The sequence below is a fragment of the Antedon bifida genome, chromosome 10, assembly GCF_963402885.1.
Source record: "Antedon bifida chromosome 10, ecAntBifi1.1, whole genome shotgun sequence".
Classification (NCBI taxonomy): domain Eukaryota; kingdom Metazoa; phylum Echinodermata; class Crinoidea; order Comatulida; family Antedonidae; genus Antedon; species Antedon bifida.
In genome coordinates, this window is record NC_136235.1 from 3,194,682 (window position 1) to 3,208,917 (window position 14,236).

The 14,236-nt window shown below is 33.2% G+C and overlaps 1 protein-coding gene across 1 annotated transcript; it reads left to right on the forward strand.

Annotated features, from left to right (window-relative positions):
- The first annotated feature begins 10,301 nt into the window (after window positions 1–10,301).
- Window positions 10,302–12,510, forward strand: LOC144854455 (rho guanine nucleotide exchange factor 19-like). The gene is made up of 5 exons (XM_078712416.1): window positions 10,302–10,446; window positions 10,774–10,962; window positions 11,341–11,411; window positions 11,552–11,653; window positions 11,996–12,510. Exons 1-5 carry the CDS (start codon window positions 10,400–10,402, stop codon window positions 12,169–12,171), a joined length of 585 nt encoding a protein of 194 aa, XP_078568542.1. The 5' UTR covers window positions 10,302–10,399; the 3' UTR covers window positions 12,172–12,510.
- The last annotated feature ends 1,726 nt before the right edge of the window (window positions 12,511–14,236 follow it).

Below are 14,236 nucleotides of genomic sequence, written 5' to 3' on the forward strand. Positions count from 1 at the left end.
CAATCATAAAGTAGAAAATACAGACCACTTTTTATATTAATGTGCAAAACGTGCTACTATGACAGACTTACATTTTAATTCACGTATATGGTCTTGTATATTTTGGGTATGATCATTTTTGGACATTTTTTCTAATGGTACTATTGAAAAGCAACATTATGTACTACTTGATGACCTTTTAATATTATTTCCTTGTAAACAATACTTAACTACTGCATAGAGGTATAGAAATACTATACTAAGAGTGACCGCCCATCACGTAAATTAATAACTTTAAGTATTATTTATTTATTTTATCTACATTATTAATAAATACTTTTTCTAATAGTTTCAATATTTGATAGTCTTGAAAAATTATCTACATTGATTTAAGTATTTTGTGGCTGCAATACTAAATTTATTTATTTAAATTTACCTACTGATCGTTTTTATTAATTTTTTAATTGTTATGTAATTTATTTTTGTAACTGCATTGTTAATGTTAGAACGCACCGTTGCATAAGCGTATGCCTCTGATCCAAAAACGTAGTGTTCGAATAAAGTTTGACTGAAACCATTATTTTTAATAATCGGATGTTAATGCTAACGGAGAAACAGGTTATATTCAATCACTGTGTAATTTTATTTTAAATCTTTCTATCTGTGAATCTCACGTTAATGACTTTCATCCTCATCATACTGTAGCTTCTGTACTCAAATTGAAGTCTAGCTACTGTTTTATCACAACATTTATACAACATTTAAATTATGCAATCTACTGTAATCATTAAATAAAAAAAAAAATCATTAATTTATTATAATTCTATAATATTGATGATTACATAGTGTGTTCTAATTGAACACGATGCTCCATACGTCATCAGGCAGATGGCAGTATCATGATGTTGCTTGTAAGTTAAATGCCGTACATCGAGACAACTATGCAATGGTGTGTAGCCAGTCTGTAATTAAATAGCAAAATAGTAAGTTAATCAATGTCAATAACGTGTTCTATAACTATTCACAAGAAAACATACCCCTATAATTTTAATATTTTCGGCACTAGTTCTCTATTGTACGTACGGGCAGAGATTAATCTGATAAATTGGTGTTGTACAGTGGATTGTGGAACAGTTAGGGATCAATAACACTCTTATAAGGGTTGAGAGTAGATGGAAGAGAGGAAGGCGTACATGAAAACGATTGCATTTTTATTTAATCCTAATTGCCTAAAGGTCAATTTACACTAGAACGATGACGATCGTCGATAAAAAGATAAACATAAACAAAAGAAATTAGAAGAATTTTCATTCTGTATATAAAATAACCATTTATGCTGTCTTTGATGAAAATAATATTGCTCATGTCCAATCAAATGACGTCATAATTAGTAAGAGCAATAATATCGTACCGATACAACGATGTTTTTGTTTTTATTGATCATGACGTCATTTGATCAATAATAAATGGTTATTTTATAGTTTTAAAATGAAGGCTCTTTTTTTTTATTTTATGTAAAACAGGCTATGTTTTTCTTATATCGTCGATCGTTATCGTCCCACAGTAGTGTGTAATCAGCCTTTAAACTACATACAATAATAGGCAATCTGATTTACATTATTACGTTGGTTTGCTTATAGAAATGCATTTACATAGAACATATGTTTGTGACCATGACATTAACACATTATCTTATCTTATATAACCATATAGCATTTAACGTGGATCGTCTACCTTTTAAATGTATTTTAAAGCAAGTTGTTTTATTAATGTGTACTCTACTCACCTCTCCTACTGTATTCACGTGTTGTCTGTTTCGTTCTAAAACATGTTTCAATGCGATCGAGTACCCACTGCGTGATAAGCAATGAACAATAGTAGGAAACAACTGTGAACAAACAACAAAACTACATAAAACAATCGTCTCATATAAAATAACATAACGTATAATAATACTCAACATATTTGTTTTAATTAACTGTCTTCAGGTCTGTGCACTGTAGATAGGAAGGACAGAATTTTTACTGTTTCTGAAGTTCAACCTACACTGGGAAAGAGTATGTACTTCTTTTCCATTAATAAAAGACCCAACAACGAAGGGAACTAAACATATATGATTTGCAAGATTAAGGAGGATGTCCAAGATCAAGGTAAATCAATGTATACGCAATAGTTGTGTACTTTTCTATATGATTGTCCTTACAAAAGATGACGAGTTGGTGTATTCCAGGCAAACATCTGATGCTTGAGCTATCAGCTGAATTACTAAGTTTTCTGGAATACCATACAACACACCTCTCATTAATAACGTTTCATCCTCCTAACAAGAAAAAACATACATAGTATTACATTAAAGTGACTCATTGCGTATAAGGATTATGTACAGGTTTTAATTTGTTTTGAAGAGAGACATTAAAAATAAATAATTATGCATAAAATATATACTATCATCATTATTGAATTATGAATATCCTTTGAATTATAATTTTCTTTTTCCTTATTCTTAAATATTTCATTCAGAAAAAAGCGTACTGTTGTGAATAAAAATTGATTTATATTTGATATTATATGTTGATGTTGATAATACATATTATTATTGTATGGAAAATAACAGTTTATTATATCTCAACTGACGATTATAGTATGTATTACTATTTCAGTACAGCTATTAATTACTGCTTCGTTCCCACGCGTAACCTAGCCTACGCGTGGGGCATTGTTTTATGATCGCCAAACCCACGAAGTATTGTCTTTTGATCGCGATCCCACGCGCTTCCACGAAGTATTTTTTTTTATCGCATTGTCACGCGTTCCGATCCTACGCGTTCCCATGCGATACGACGACGGGAAGGTATTGTTTTTGGATCGCGATAATACGATCGGCTTTGTTTTGCTATGCCTACGATGGAAGGTCTTGAATATACACCATTATTACCAGCTATCAAAAGAGAATAATGCCAATATAATAACCCACCTTGGATCGACGAATTTTACACCTACAGCTAAGCCCGAGTAGGCCTGCCTTCCCTAGCTACTACAGGCCTTGTTGGCTAGGCCCAGAGCCTATAGCGATTGTTAATATTTAAAATATTGATAAAAATGCTTCGTTTCATTTCGTCGTACGAGAGTTTGTCTAGAAAAATTGATTTAAAACAATATCTCCCAAAATAATACTACGATTGCGTAAAAAGTAATTATAAATATGACTCTATACGAAGGAATCAGCCAACACCGCTAAAATAATAATATATTCTTTGAATAAAATCAAATAACCTATGACCCACATTAAAGAGTGCACCAACTGGTACGGTAGCGAAAAAAAAAAAACACGCGAAACATCGGTGGTCGAGCGAATTTCATTATCACATGTGATAAAAACAACGCAAATCAAACATGTTGATACAAAAAGTTGGCCGTGGCCTACTTCACTGAGGTTCACCGGCCGCACGAGTGCCGTTAGGCAGGCCCGTAACCAGGGGGGGGGGGGGGGGGGGCGATTCGGCCCTGGGACGATTCGGCCCGGGACTATTCGGCCCTGAGACGATTCGGCACACTTACATTTATCGGCTTTGATATGCATTTATAAGCATAAAATAAGCTTTTTTCCCCAAACTTTATTTTCAGAGAGACTATGGGGTAGCACTACTAGGGATAAAGATGCAATAAAGCAAACATTTTGAAAACATTGTCGAAAATAATCATTTTTTAGTCACGCGCGCGATGTAAATAAGTTACGCCCTCTGTTGGCCGCTTGGCGAATGCACGAAATAAACAACGTTTTCGAAGTAATAAATTGAATATAAAATTACGTTTTTTTAGTAATTTATTATATACATTATATCAACTTTGTCAATATCAATAAAATACGGATTGTTAAACACCTTTAAAAACTTGATAAATAAAAAAAAAATGAATATGAATTTGGTCTAAAGTGAGACGTTTCGGCCCACAAAGTGGGATGGATGTTTCGGCCCAAAAGTGGGCCGAATCGTCCCACCAAAAGTGGGCCGAATAGTCCCGGGCCGAATCGTCTCAGGGCCGAATCGTCCCTGAACCGGGGGGTTCGGGATGGTAACGGGACGATTCGGCCCTGAGACGATTCGGCCCGGGACGATTCGGCCCGGGACTATTCGGCCCGGGACGATTCGGCCCTGAGACGATTCGGCACACTTACATTTATCGGCTTTGATATGCATTTATAAGCATAAAATAAGCTTTTTTCCCCAAACTTTATTTTCAGAGAGACTATGGGGTAGCACTACTAGGGATAAAGATGCAATAAAGCAAACATTTTGAAAACATTGTCGAAAATAATCATTTTTTAGTTACGCGCGCGATGTAAATAAGTTACGCCCTCTGTTGGCCGCTTGGCGAATGCACGAAATAAACAAGGTTTTCGAAGTAATAAATTGAATATAAAATTACGTTTTTTTAGTAATTTATTATATACATTATATCAACTTTGTCAATATCAATAAAATACGGATTGTTAAACACCTTTAAAAACTTGATAAATAAAAAAAAAATGAATATGAATTTGGTCTAAAGTGAGACGTTTCGGCCCACAAAGTGGGATGTTTCGGCCCAAAAGTGGGCCGAATCGTCCCACCAAAAGTGGGGCGAATAGTCCCGGGCCGAATCGTCTCAGGGCCGAATCGTCCCTGAACCTTCGGGGATCGTACGACCTAGAATTGGACGACCCATAACACGAAACCGACGACCCCTACAGCCTAGCCTAGCCTAGGCCTAAGTGTGGTATAACATCCCGAAGCCGAACATAGCCAAATATCTTTAAACCATACCTTATATAATACTCGCAAGCAAGCAATTGATTGAAAAAATACAGAAATATCGCCATTTGATACTGAATGTGTCGACACGAACAAACGAACAGATATGGAACGCCAAGAGTGCATCATTAAAACTGCATTCGACTCGATTAGCACACGAAATATCATAAACATGGCAAACCAGGTCAAAACGGCCCCTTTTTCAGGGGCGGGTAAGGTTTGCTCAGTGGAGTGGTCATCGTTAACCCAAATAATCAAATCAAATCACCTTACCCGCCGCTGAAAAAGGGGCCGTTTACAGGTAATATAGGCCAAGTAATTATACTGCATGGCATGCTAGATTGGTACTCTGTACGAATTTAATAGCGTATAGCGGATGTGTGGTACTTCGTTGATTTTTTTTTTCTGGGCCTATAGCTAGCTAAGCTAAATAAAAAAATATCGGGCGTAACTGCTGTATTTTCAATCATTGTAACAACACATAACAATAGACGCGTGGCAAAACAATGCCTCTCGTAGGATCGCGATCAAAAAACAATGCAGTTCGTAGGATCGTGATCAAAAACAATTATACCTCGTAGCCACGCGTGGCCACGAAGCTGGGGCGTGGGTTACGTTGCAGTAATTTTTAGCTGTACTGATACATCAATATAAATCAAATTTCATTAGAGTTTAATTTTAATTCACGGAATTTAGACAAAAAGTGTCATTATTTAACGTTCTACATGTATGGTCAGCAGAGACAGGCCTGCCATACGATTTATATACAAAACATTAAGGTTGAATCCAAACAAGGCAATCTTGATAGCTTTGTTGTTCCAAATAACATACATGTTTCATTTGTATAAATTAAAACATTTTTTAAGGCTAATCATTTGATATAAAACAACAACCTACAGTGTTTGACATAGTATTTACAAGGTGTGGTTCGGATGCACACAGTCGTTCAACTTCTGGCCATTTCTGTGAAACAATAGCTTGCCACAATTTGTTCCTGTTAAATAACGTGTAAAAAAAACATAAAGCTTGTCAGAAAAGAATGAATATGAAGGTGAGGTGATCATTGAGCACTTGTTGGTTTTATTATTATTGTTATTATCGTATAGAGTATATATTCTATGGCACCAATCAGCACCATTAGCATATACTGTATGCATCAGGTAATAGGATTGCATATATCAATATTTTGCGGTCATATTTAACGTATGTGCATGTTTTTTTTTAAATTGAAGATCAATAAAATTATAAAAATGATCACCTATAATTCGTCAAAGTGACGAATTAAATTCTAGTTATTATTGTTATTATCAATGAAAGGATAACATAGCTCGAGCGAGTGAGTGGCCGAGCGGTTAAGACAGTGGAACCGTAACACGTACGTCCATAACATCGGCAAGGTTTCGAGTCTCACTCGCTCCATGGTTCTGGTGGTAGAAAAAGTCATCTCGGATAAGGACTATAACGTAGGTCCAGTGTACACATCTGGCTCATGTGCACTTAATGAACCTAGTACATCTTTCGAGACGAGTGGGGGTTTCCTCGGTGTACTAGTTCACACACAGCCACTGTCACAAACTCATCATAATACACTGGGCCCTCTTGGAGAACAGTCTTAGACTGAAGAGGCAACCCAGTATAAAGAATAAATAAATAAATAAAGATCATACATATAGATGATAATAATGGAAGGCAAACATGAAGCTTGTGATGTGAACAATGAAAGGTGAACATATAGAACATAATAAAAGATGGACAATGAAATGTGGTCATAGTGCAAGTTGAACACAATGAAAGGTGATCATAATGAAAGGTGGTCATAATGAATGGTGATCATAATGAAAGGTGATCAAAATGAAAGGTGGTCATAATGAATGGTGATCATAATGAAAGGTGGTCATAATGAATGGTGATCATAATGAAAGGTGATCAAAATGAAAGGTGATCAATGAAAGGTGGTCATAATGAATGGTGATCATAATGAAAGGTGATCATAATGAAAGGTGGTCATAATGAAAGGTGATCATAATGAAAGGTGATCAAAATGAAAGGTGATCAATGAAAGGTGGTCATAATGAATGGTGATCATAATGAAAGGTAATCATAGTGAAAGGTCATCATAATGAAGGTGGTCATAATAAAATGTAATCATAATGAATGGTGATCATAATGAAAGGTAATCATAATGAAAGGTCATCGTAATGAAGGTGGTCATAATAAAATGTAATCATAATGAAAGGTGAACATAATGAAAGGTGAACATAATGAAAGGTGAACATAATGAAAGGTGATCATAATGAAAGGTGATCATAATGAAAGGTGATCATAATGAAAAGTGAACATAATGAAATGTAATCATAATGAAAGGTGAACATAATTAAAGGTGATCATAATGAAAGGTGATCATAATGAAAGATGAACATGAACAACGAATCGTGTACTTACTTCCTAGCAGGAATACTCTCCATTATTATTGGATTCGTAAAATAAGTCAATAAAATAGGATATTAATCTACATTATTTCAATGTAATGTTGTTATAGAGAACCCGCTCCATCGTTAGTGTTGTTGGGGGTAAAGTCCATGGAAAATTGACATTCAGATTCTATTATCTGATACATTATTCAATAAACAAAGTAGCTTGTGACCCTAACAATGAGTGGCGCATATAATCAAAGTATTATTCTTTTCAGATCCCATGTGCATTCTGTATTATAGGGAGTGAGTCCAATAGTACAATATTACTGATAAGAACTCAGGTTGAAGTAGTTGTTGAGTAAAGAATGAAACTGCCATGTTTGTTTGATTAAGAACAGAATATCATACAATGTTATGGATTAGCTGGGTTATTTGAGTTACAGCGATGTATTTTGCTTACGCTAATTAATTGGGCTAAGAACATTGTATGAACATAGATTAAATTAAATACGCTAACTAATTGGGTTAAGAACATTGTATGAAGATAGATTAAATACGCTAACTAATTGGGCTAAGAAAATTGTATGAACATAGATTAAATACGCTAACTAATTGAGCTAAGAACATTGTATGAAGATAGATTAAATACGCTAACTAATTGGGTTAAGAACATTGTATGAAGATAGATTAAATACGCTAACTAATTGGGCTAAGAACATTGTATGAAGATAGATTAAATTAAATACGCTAACTAATTGGGCTAAGAACATTGTATGAACATAGATTAAATTAAATACGCTAATTGAGTTGGGTTAAGAACATTGTATGAACATAGATTAAATTAAATACTCTAACTAATTGGGCTAAGAACATTGTATGAAGATAGATTAAATTAAATACGCTAACTAATTGGGTTAAGAACATTGTATGAACATATATTAAATTAAATACTCTAACTAATTGGGCTAAGAACATTGTATGAAGATAGATTAAATACGCTAACTAATTGGGCTAAGAACATTGTATGAACATAGATTAAATTAAATACGCTAACTAATTGAGCTAAGAACATTGTATGAACATAGATTAAATTAAATACGCTAACTAATTGAGCTAAGAACATTGTATGAATATAGATTAAATACGCTAACTAATTGGGCTAAGAACATTGTATGAACATAGATTAAATTAAATACGCTAACTAATTGAGCTAAGAACATTGTATGAACATAGATTAAATACGCTAACTAATTGGGCTAAGAACATTGTATGAAGATAGATTAAATACGCTAACTAATTGGGCTAAGAACATTGTATGAACATAGATTAAATTAAATACGCTAACTAATTGGGCTAAGAACATTGTATGAACATAGATTAAATTAAATACGCTAACTAATTGGGTTAAGAACATTGTATGAACAGAGTGGTTGTGTTGGGTTGTCGGCAGCACGTTGACATAATCCAGCCTTTACTACGTCTCTGCTAACAGACTCTTCGTTCATGGCTATGTGGAGTAGCCATACTAACAAAAAGTGCGTCCCCTTCACCCATGGTGTGGACCCTTCCAGAACATGTCCTTTTTATACATTTCCAATACTGTTTTCAGTCTCTTGCCGTCTTATCTTTGGAATGTTGAAACCCTCGGTATATTAAATTAACGCCTCTACCCTTCTTAACAACAGTTGGTCCATCCATTATAAAATACGAATTAAGTTTGTCGGCAATGTAATATCAAGTACAGTATATCTTAACCAAATGGTAAGTGTTAGAGAAAACAATCTGTGTTACCCCTTATAAACTAGTTTGTAGTCACCACTCCCAAATAAGCGCGATTTCCACCGCTTTGATTTAGGGGGGAAATACATGAAAGAAGCCGCCATTCATGATGCGCTTCGCGCTATAAAGGAAGCGACATTATTATGTAACCGGCCCGCCATTGCCACAAAAGAACAAACGCACACGTAGCATAGGTGTTGGATCTTCAATAGCCATCTACTGTATTGTTAAATAATAATGGATTTGCAATTTAACTCCTATGTGGAATGAGATTTATATTAGATGAATGATAATAAAAAAAAACAGAGAGCCGAAAAGGATAAATCTTAAAATTACAATAATTAAAACTTTAATACGATAAAAATGATTACATACTTTAAATAAACACAGTCCTTAAATAAAACGATCAATATACAAGAATAAAAATAATACAAGTAATCAGTATAATAAAATACAGTACATATGGCTTATTTCTATTTGTTACACTTTTTTTAACGGACTGAACCATAGTATAGTATAGTATGTACGATGTTCAGTTTAATATAAGGTATTTAAAATGTACATAAATATGTTCCAATTGTATTTGTAATTTAGTGTTGTATTTAAAAATAATTATTAATATTTCATTGGCGGCGCGCTATAAATTAATACGATCGTTCGACCTTCACCTTCCTGGACACACTCCCAACCACTTTGCAACCCAATTCTATTTCCACATTTTCTTTTTATAATGCAAAGGCATTTACACAAAGAAATGCTTTACAACAAACCAGCAAGATAAAGCATTGACGAAAGTGACCAAGAGTGGCTACTACCAAGAGTAGCCTCCCGATTATTATATATACCACGTTAGTTGAGAAGTATTAGTTCTCGAATGCACGCAACCGAAACAGGGATCAAACTTGGTAGAAGTGTATTGTTTAAAATAAAATATACTCGTTGACTAAATTTATCAAATAAAACAAAACCTAAAATTATATTTATTTGGTATAAACATGTTTTTCACTTTCACTTCAACTGAATTCTATTTAACGAGTATTTGAGCACAATCCTCCTTATGCTCACTTCATTGTATTGCTTTTATTATAACTTTTGTGTTAAGAGTCTTCAAGAAGCAATTGAGAAATATTGTAACCCAGATGAAAAAGTGGTAAGATGGGCTCGTGATCTTGTTCAACATATGACAGTCATTATCAATGAAGATAAAGTTGTAGAAACATCATGTCTTTTTATTTAAAGTGAATGAAGTTATTGTGCTTCCAAATTCATTATTAAAATAAGATAAATTGATGTTATCTATAGGCAGAGAAACTTATTAGTAATGAGAGCTGGGTTGAAAGTCAGAATGACGTCATAGTGTATTCATGCAAGAAAAAAGGTGGCAAAGACTGGAAAAAGTTAGAATCGAATGTAAAGTTGGTAACATTCGAACGAGTGATGATGCTTATCAACGAAAAACAATACAAGAAAGACAGAAAAATTTGGTAAGCACACAGAATTAAATTGTACACAGTCGTTTAGCAGTTTTAAGTTCAGGTCTGCTGTACGGTTATGTGCGGTGGTTAAATGCAATTCAAATATAGCAAAAGTGACAACATTATTATAAGTAAAGAAATTTTATCAGCTGGGTCTTCCACTGTTAGGTTGAAGTGGTTGACAAAATTTAGTTATTCGTGTTTTAATTTTGCCATTGGAACGGGATGAAGTTATGTTTTTATTTGATTTAAAACAAACGACTATATAGCAAACACTGTTTTACATTTTATTCAAAGAATAATAAATTATACATAAAAACCATTTCCTATATTTAGTGTTAAGTATAAGCTCATCGATTGTGCCAACAAGAATTTTGTTGAAGTTGAGAAGCCATCCAGCGAAACATATCCGTTTAAAGTACCAAAGAAGAACGGTTTGCCAATGAATGTGTTCTTGATTGTTATGCACAAGGATACATGTGAGAGAATGAAGTATTATATTTGTTGGGAATCTTCGCAAGACAGGTTTGTTGTTTTTTGGTCATGTACGATAAATACTTATACTAGCAACATTGAAGTTATCTGTAAACGTGTTTGCTATTAAAACATGTTATTAAAAGTGAATAGATAAATGTCTAAATGCTACTGAAAACTCTTCATGTTGGAACGGGCCCGATTTCCATGTCTATAGTAAATAAACATAGCCTATAGTTTCTTAGCCTCTGGCTTTCAACTTCTCGGCAAGCCAGCTGTCGCTTAACACCAAGCTTCCCCTAAGGTCATCGTCTCTAAAAGTATCGGGAGAATATGCTGATGAATTTATGATAACGTCATGCCAATCTGCTTTAGATGTCATTAAAGTATTTGTCACTGATAGACTTTTCAACTATTTTAATATTGCAGAAGTTTCGAATTCTGGCGGAAAACCTTATCCGGACCCTCTGGTGACGTCGGGGAACAATATGCCTCATGGAGTAAGCATTCTTCTTAAAGAACCATTCTCAACATTATAATATCGTTTAAGTTTGCAGTATATTGAGGATAGTAAGGTAAAGGATGGTTATGTTGACGCCCATAGGTTAGCGTACTAAAGCCTCCCAAACTTATGTTGCAGGTAGACCCAAGTACAAGATTGCTAAACATTTTCTTGGAAGTGACAGAGGTGAATTGAAAGTGGATGCTGGTGACGAGGTAGAATTGACTGATAAAACATCTGGTACGTATGATGCTTCATTTATCATCATATCAGAACAGCTATAATATAGCCTACAGTACGGTTACCTAATTATTATTTCATATCACACGCATTGGATATTGGCCATCTATTACTGTTTAACTGAGATTCTTGAAAATGACGTTGAATTCTAAGTATGTCGTTTTATTTTTGTTCCATTTATAAATACATAATTCTGAAACAGTTCGTACCGTAAATTATATAATAAACATAACAGAAAAATAGGTAAGTACGGCAGCGTAAATATATTCAATCGATTGTAGACCTAAAAAAAAGTACTATATATTTTTTTTATTTTACATTTATCTTATATCATTTCAATAGGTTGGGTACGGGCTGTAAATCTTAAAGACAACAAAGAAGGATGGATTCCAAATGATTGCCTTGGCGAATCAATACCCAGTATGTTCACGCGAGGCCTGAACTTAAAACAACGTGTAGGCATAGTAAACGATGGGCATACACATCATTCTGTTATTGTTCGAAAAAGAAAGAAGTAAAATAGTCCAGCCCATTCCCTGTCTCACGTACCACCTTGATGCTTACGATAGAAACAAGAATAATACAAATCTACACTTTGGTTATGTACACTCTTACCCTCGCATTATATATCACATCATTTAGTCGGTTTTAAAAGGGGTTTTGGTTTGTTTTACCGTTTACAAAGAAACTACACAACAAAAAGAACAACAAAACATTGTGACCGAGACGACTACCTTAAATTGAGTTGACCCACCAATAGAATATTCACTGTAGAGATCACTTTATCGTGAATTATCTTAACCCTGAACGTTGTACGATGTAACAGCATCATGAGTCTCGAATGTACGAATCAGGAACAGAGATAAAACATACATTATATTTGTATTTATTTACTTGGGAAGTGTAAAACCGTAGATAAGTTCAGAAGTTCTCGAATGTACGAATCAGGAACAGAGATAAAACATACATTATTTGATTATATTTACTTGGGAAGTGTAAAACCGTAGATAAGTTCAGAAGTTCTCGAATGTACGAATCAGGAACATAGATAAAACATACATTATTTGATTTTATTTACTTGGGAAGTGTAAATATGTAGATAGCTGATTTATAAAGTTATAATACACAATGATAAGCTTAAGCAATAATAAATCAACAAACGTAGGAAATATGTAGCAAGCCTCAGCTGTCTGAAGTATTCGAAATATAGTATGTTTATATCATTTTTTATTATTATGTATCCATTGTAATGAATTATACGTTTTGTATTATATTACTTGGTTTTAGCAATAGCTTCACGCAAATGTATACTATATCAAGTTAGTTTTATTATTCAACTATAGGACTGTTGCTATTTACCTTAACAGAAGATTAACCTGCTCTGTTTAAAACGTATGCTTTTCATGTTTTAGTATTTCGGTAAATAGTGCTGAATTTAACGATCATGGCATAGAACCATTTTTACTTATAAATTCCGTTATATGGGTTAAGAAAGAATAGCAGATGATTTGCTGTAGACAGAGAAACACAAACTACTAGTTTAGTCATTGTTATATTAAGTACTGTAAGGTAATCAATATCATTGTACCTTAATTGTAACAGGGAATACATACATACTTTTCCAGTATGCAAACTGTAATGTTAATACATTATAATAGTTTTTTAAAAAGAAACAAAAATATGGATAACAAGTGTGTATACATTCTAATATATATTTTATTCAAATGAATATGTTAAAGTATAACAAGTATAATAAAGAAAATATACAAAATTACGGAGGTCTACACACGTTACCTTAAACACAAAGCTGATCAATCACTAAATAAATCACAACTAATTTCTAAATCAAACTAACATAATGTCAATTTATGCAAATGGTAAAATAACTAATTAAAATGAAAATTATAGTCAAAAAAAGTTAACAAATTCACCAAATATATAGTACACTTTACCTTAAATGGCCCAACATCGACATGCTGACTCAAACAAAGCAATGACATTGTCATACATTTTTAAATCAAACCAACATATAATTTCAATGAATATATGCAAAGAAACATAAAATAACTAATTCAAATGAAAAATATAGTAAAAAACTAATATACCACCGCATTACCTTTAACGACAAACATTATATTATCCATCACCAACATTTTGTTTCAAAGCATAGTAATGACATTTTCATACATTTTTTAATCAAACTTACTACTAATATTAATGAATATTATATAGTTATGTAAAATGAACATGGAAAAATAACTAATCCAATAAAACGTATAGTCAAGAAAATAAGCTAATAGGCCTAATATACTACACATAGTATCGCATTACCTTTAACAACAAACTTTAAATGACCAATTACTAAATAAAACATAATGCCAATGTATCGATGATTATGCAAAATTAAAATGAAAATATGGTCAAAAACTAATATACCATTACCTTTAATGACACATCTTAAATTATCCACCACTAAAATGTTGTATATCAAACCATAATTACATTGCAATCCATTGGTTTATCAAACTTACTACCAATATTAATGACAATTATACATATATTATGTAAACTGAAAGGTGTGCT

What these genes read in the sequence shown, in the direction of transcription:
- LOC144854455 (XM_078712416.1), top strand. Translation starts at nt 10,400, where the DNA reads ATGATGCTTATCAACGAAAAACAATACAAGAAAGACAGAAAAATTTG. An exon ending in TGGGAATCTTCGCAAGACAG is followed by an intron (nt 10,963 to 11,340) that starts GTTTGTTGTTTT and finishes TTAATATTGCAG; the next exon opens with AAGTTTCGAATTCTGGCGGA. An exon ending in GGAACAATATGCCTCATGGA is followed by an intron (nt 11,412 to 11,551) that starts GTAAGCATTCTT and finishes CTTATGTTGCAG; the next exon opens with GTAGACCCAAGTACAAGATT.